The sequence below is a fragment of the Oculina patagonica genome, chromosome 13, assembly GCF_052425735.1.
Source record: "Oculina patagonica isolate OP01 chromosome 13, crgOcupat, whole genome shotgun sequence".
In the NCBI taxonomy this organism is placed as follows: domain Eukaryota; kingdom Metazoa; phylum Cnidaria; class Anthozoa; order Scleractinia; family Oculinidae; genus Oculina; species Oculina patagonica.
Window position 1 is genome coordinate 23,737,258 of NC_135770.1, and position 5,127 is coordinate 23,742,384.

The 5,127-nt window shown below is 36.8% G+C and overlaps 1 protein-coding gene across 1 annotated transcript; it reads left to right on the forward strand.

The window, feature by feature from the left end:
- The first annotated feature begins 2,103 nt into the window (after nt 1-2,103).
- Nucleotides 2,104-4,785, forward strand: LOC144637043 (uncharacterized). The gene is made up of 5 exons (XM_078496212.1): nt 2,104-2,529; nt 2,988-3,230; nt 3,494-3,641; nt 3,918-4,069; nt 4,597-4,785. The coding sequence occupies exons 1-5, from the start codon at nt 2,104-2,106 to the stop codon at nt 4,783-4,785; spliced, it is 1,158 nt and encodes a 385-aa protein (XP_078352338.1).
- The last annotated feature ends 342 nt before the right edge of the window (nt 4,786-5,127 follow it).

Genomic DNA, 5,127 nt, shown 5'->3' on the forward strand with positions numbered 1-5,127 from the left:
CAGCAGCAAAAAGAACTAAAATGTAGAAAAACATTCTGAGCGACATTGATAGGTGGCTGATTAATCTCTCCGTAAGGTTCGATTTGGTGTGACTGAAACTGCTATGCCGTGAATTCTACTTAAGCCAGAGTTGTTCCTGTTTCGCACTTTTTATTAGCCAGTAAAAACCTGAGATCTCCAACAGTGAAACCCGGAGATAAGGATCTATTCATTGCCAGCAAAGAAATTACTAATTAAATTAGAAAACTATCCCTTGTCAAAAGTTTGAATTAACTACTGCCCTAGCTTGCGTTGAATGGTCAGTATTTTTCTCAGCTGTACTTATGGCCGTGGTGGATAAACGATAACGCACATTAAACTTAATCAAAACACTGGAATGATCAGTACAAACATTACGGAAATCCGCGACCAATTTTTCTCTCGTACATCCTTTTTTTTTTCGCTTCATGTTCAATATCTAAAATCACAGCATGGTAATCTAACACGGTAATCTCGGTAGCTTTTGCGAGCGGAAAAAGGCCACGCTTTATTTGAACGAGACAATTTTTTAGCTTGTTTTTTTTTTCCTTGTGGTCAATAAACTCACAACAGAAAACTTCGCATACCGCCATTTCGCGCGCTGATGACAACCTGATTGTGACAACAAAAAAGTATGTGTGATAAACTGGCTATTGTTTTTTGCTTTTGTTGTAATAAGCAGGTCCATTTCTCACCTTTTATAAATAAGGCTGACAGGAAACGATGCTGTCTTAAAGTGTATATGACATGAAAAATATTTTCTGCTAATTTGAAAGGCCTTTCGAAATACAGAAGAATGGCGTTTTTCTTTTCGAAATATCTTTTTTCGTTTCAGAGATATTGACGTTTTTGTATTATGCAAATTAGATCAGTGATGACGTCACAAGATTTGACTCTAAAAATGGTAAAATACTGAATAAACAATATCTCTAAAACTATTAAAGCAGTGTTCTTGGAACTTGGCACCACAAATGTGCATCACAAAAAAAACAAAATGTTACTCTTAGGGCTGTTGCCATGACAACAGTTTTGCCGCTGGTGCTGTCTCAATAAAAACTGAAATTCCCAGTTTTTGTCTTAAACCAAGAACCATCTAGCGCAGCCAAACCAATGGTGGGAATTAAGGCAATATGGGAACTATGTCTGTTCTAAGCAGGACCCTTTGTCTCACTTTAGAGGTCAGATATGGGGATATTTGTCTTTTTGACAGAGAGAGACTGGAGCTGAAAGAGTTGCTATGGCAACAATACTAAGGGTGTCATTTTGTTCCTTTTGTGATGCACATTTGTGGTGCCAAGTTTCAAGAACACTGCTTCAATAGTTTTAGAGATATTGTTTATTCAGTATTTTACCATTTTTAGAGTCAAATCTTGTGACGTCATCACTGATCTAATTTGCATAATACAAAAACGTCAATATCTCTGAAACGAAAATATATATTTCGAAAAGAAAAACGCCATTCTTCTGTATTTCGAAAGGCCTTTCAAATAAGCAGAAAATATTTTTCATGTCATATACACTTTAAAATAAACCACGGCGTGGTAGGTTTTGCGAGCGGAAAAAGGTTTAGCCTGCGTAGCAGGCGTCTGTGTACGTTGTTTTTCGCGTTTCCCATACGCGCGCTCGAAACTACGGCGCCTGCTACACAGGCTAAAAAAGGTTAAAAAACAAACACAAATAAAAAAAACCTTATCGTGCTTTGTTCTATTATGAAGCACTCGAGAAAGCCAAACAGTTTATCCTGTTTTGTTTTATAATTGTCAACCACCAATTCACGATTAAGGAAATTTCAGATTTTAAATCACCACCCTCCGCCTCCAATCGCGACTGCAATCGCGACGCAGCGAAAACTAGTAAATTAAAAGGAATTGTTTTAGCTTGAAATCCCTTAACAAAAACATGCTTAAGCATCTTTCAAAGTCGCGCGTCATTGCCTTTCAAAGTCACGCGTCATTAGACCATTGTCTATTGGGTTTTGTCCTGTAAACAGTCAACTTACAATTATATGCAATCTTTACTCATCCGGATAAATTACGTGTATCCACGCGACCACACAATCGCAACCTTCGATCGCTTAGCGCAAAAATGTTTTCAAAGTTTAAATTACAAAAACCGGCAAGTGTTCTATATAGACGGGGTCCCAAGCGTTATGAAAGGGAACACCCTACGGAAATCATCTCACTTCCACTATTGGAACAATATGACGTTGCAATCCGCGAACTCAGAGCGGAGAATGAGCAGTTGAAAACTCAAACCACCGCACAATATCAAGAACTAATTCAAGCGCGAGCAGAGGCCTTCCAATTGAGAGAGGAACTGAAACTACTTCGCAATGAGGTAGCACAAAGCCGCTTGCCAGTCGACCGGACCAAAAACTCTGTGAAGTTTAACACGTCAAAGAAACGTTTTTGGGAATGTGACAAGGCATCTCGTTCCCAAAAGAGAAAAAAGATACGAGAACTGGCATTGAACGCTGTCGAGAAACTTCCTGCAGAGTTCAAACCTGTTGAGGTAAGTTTTGGACTTATTTTTTTACATGTTAGTCAGATCTGTATCAATAAGAATTTTTTAAAACATTTCTCAAGGAAAAAAAACGTTAAAAAATCGCGACGTTTGTAAATTCAAACTTGTAAATACTTTTAACTTACATTTTTACATATTTTTACTTTATTGATATTTCTCACACATTTTTTACCTCTGTAGTCAGATCTGACCTTCAAAAACCAAACCAAGTGATGAAGAAAAACTGATGATTTTACTTATCTACTTATATTATTCTCAATGTACCCACAGATAAAATTTAACGTGTAAAAAACGCTTATTTTGACGGTCTTCTCATTACTATGAAGCCTTTTAGCGTTTAATAAAAAATTAAGGACTTTCAAGGCACGTGCGAACCCTGTTTTTATTACCAGAACAAAACTCGTTTAGCATACTTTCCATTAAATATACGTTTTTCTTCTTAAATTTTTCAGGTTATTGAAGCAGTTGTTAATAAAGAATGCGAGGAAGTGTTGACTGCTGAAATGGCGAAAATAAAAGTTGAATTTAAATTTTTTGAGGAATTTAATCACCTTGCTGAAACATACGAAAGAAAGTGGACCCCACTGGACGGGAAACAGCTTCAAATTGTACTTGACAAGTTAGACATCACGAGAGTAATGGAAGCCGTTGGTGGGGTGAATGCAGAAGGAGTTAATGACCTGTGGGGTGTAAGTTCCAGTTAATATTCATACCTCTACCCTGAAGAGCTTTTGGAATTCTGGCATAAGTCCTTGTCGCTTTTAAAATGTTTCGTGTCGCCAGTTTTCAGGGTCATGTCGCTTGTAGCTTTTACCCCTTGGAAGCCCTCATTACCGAACATTCTAAACAATGTTTAGGTTAATGTCTGCCTTTGTCTTTGTGTTAATAAAACATGTGTTACAGTTACTGTAAATGGCGAAAATGGTTATATATTCATTATTGTGACGTTTAGGGATTCAAGACACTGACGAGGGCCCTTCAGGTGAAAGAGGATCACCCTGACTACATCCAGCCCAAAGATTTTCAAAGCCATGCAAGAAACTGGGGAAAGTTTTTCATGGAACTGATTTATGATGATGACCTAACACCATACATACATGGTATGAAAATACACTTCTGTAATTTTTTCTTTTTCAGTCCATTAACAAATCTATGTTCAGTCAACTCCATATAAAAATAGATTTGAACAAGTTCCACCTCTGACTTAAGTTTTATTCTGGTCAAGTTTGAAAATTTATAGTTTTCAAATTTCAAAAGTACTGGAAAGTTGTTTGTATCAAAAGATTGAGGCAATAATTAGTTGTATCATTTCTCCCCTTCCAAACCTACTTGTATATGTTAATATTATGTTTTATTTTATGTCTCTTATCCCATAGCATTTGTCTATCATGTCCCCCAGTTCCTCCAGATGCATGGCACATTAATAAACTTTAACTGCCAGCCAGTAGAGAAGAAAAACCACTGGCAATCACAGACATTCCACAGAGGCTCTCAAAAAGGAGGAAAGAACTCAAAGTATACAGTGCAAGTAAGTGTTATGCAACAAACTGTTTTAGGCCAGACCTTGGGCCAATATAATGGGCATACCTGCCAACTCTCCAGATTTTCCCGGGAGTCTCTAAGTTTTTCATCAAGTCTCCCGGTCTGATTTTCAGAGAATTTTCATACATTGTCTTAAATGATATCCTTAAAATGCAAAGATGTCTGGACATCTCCAGATTTTGAACTCTGGGGGTTGGCAGGTATGAATGGGCCTATACACACCTTCTTTGCAGCTTATCCTTAACCCTTCAGAAAATATTTACTTTGCTTAGGCTTTTTATATTTAAAAACTGGAGGGTACACTGATACCTTGAACATGCAAATTGTTTAGTCAAATTTAACTATGACTTCTGTATCTGGTATCATAAAATTTGGTCTCAAGTCGTATCAAAGTAAAGATACACATCAGAGAAATATACGAGGACTGAATTAATAAACATTTGTCATCAATGAAAGTCATTCCAAAATCATGTAAACAGGCCCTAATGTCCTGCAAATTTAATTTTTTTACAGGTCATGGAACAAGAAACCCGGCAACTATTTGCTAGGCGCCATGAACTGAAGCGCAAAAAGAGAGCTTACCACAAAGTGCCAGAGAGTCCAGAAATTCAGGAAGACAGTTCGTCTGAAGATGAAGCCCAGCAGTGTCATCCAGAAGGGTCCATTAGCAATTCTGCACGGCGAGTCAAAATACCTGAATAACAAGAAAAATTGTACAACGATACCACACTGAGAATAAAAATTCTAATAGAAGATTTAATTCTAATTTGTTATTCAACGTTTTTCTGATTTCTCTTTTAAAAATTATACTTTGTTTTGCTTTACGTCCGCTCGGGAGAACTAAATGGATTACAGCTTACGCGTACATGCAAAAACCAGATGCCTATTTTCCATTTCTACAGTTTTCAAGCGAATAGTGAGGTTAAATAATTATAAGATGCGTTCGCTCTGTGTTATTTTTTTCATATTTTTTTCGCTCATTATTTATTAAACAACACACAAGGTGTTTACGTATACAATACAGTAATTATAATTCGCTGGGTT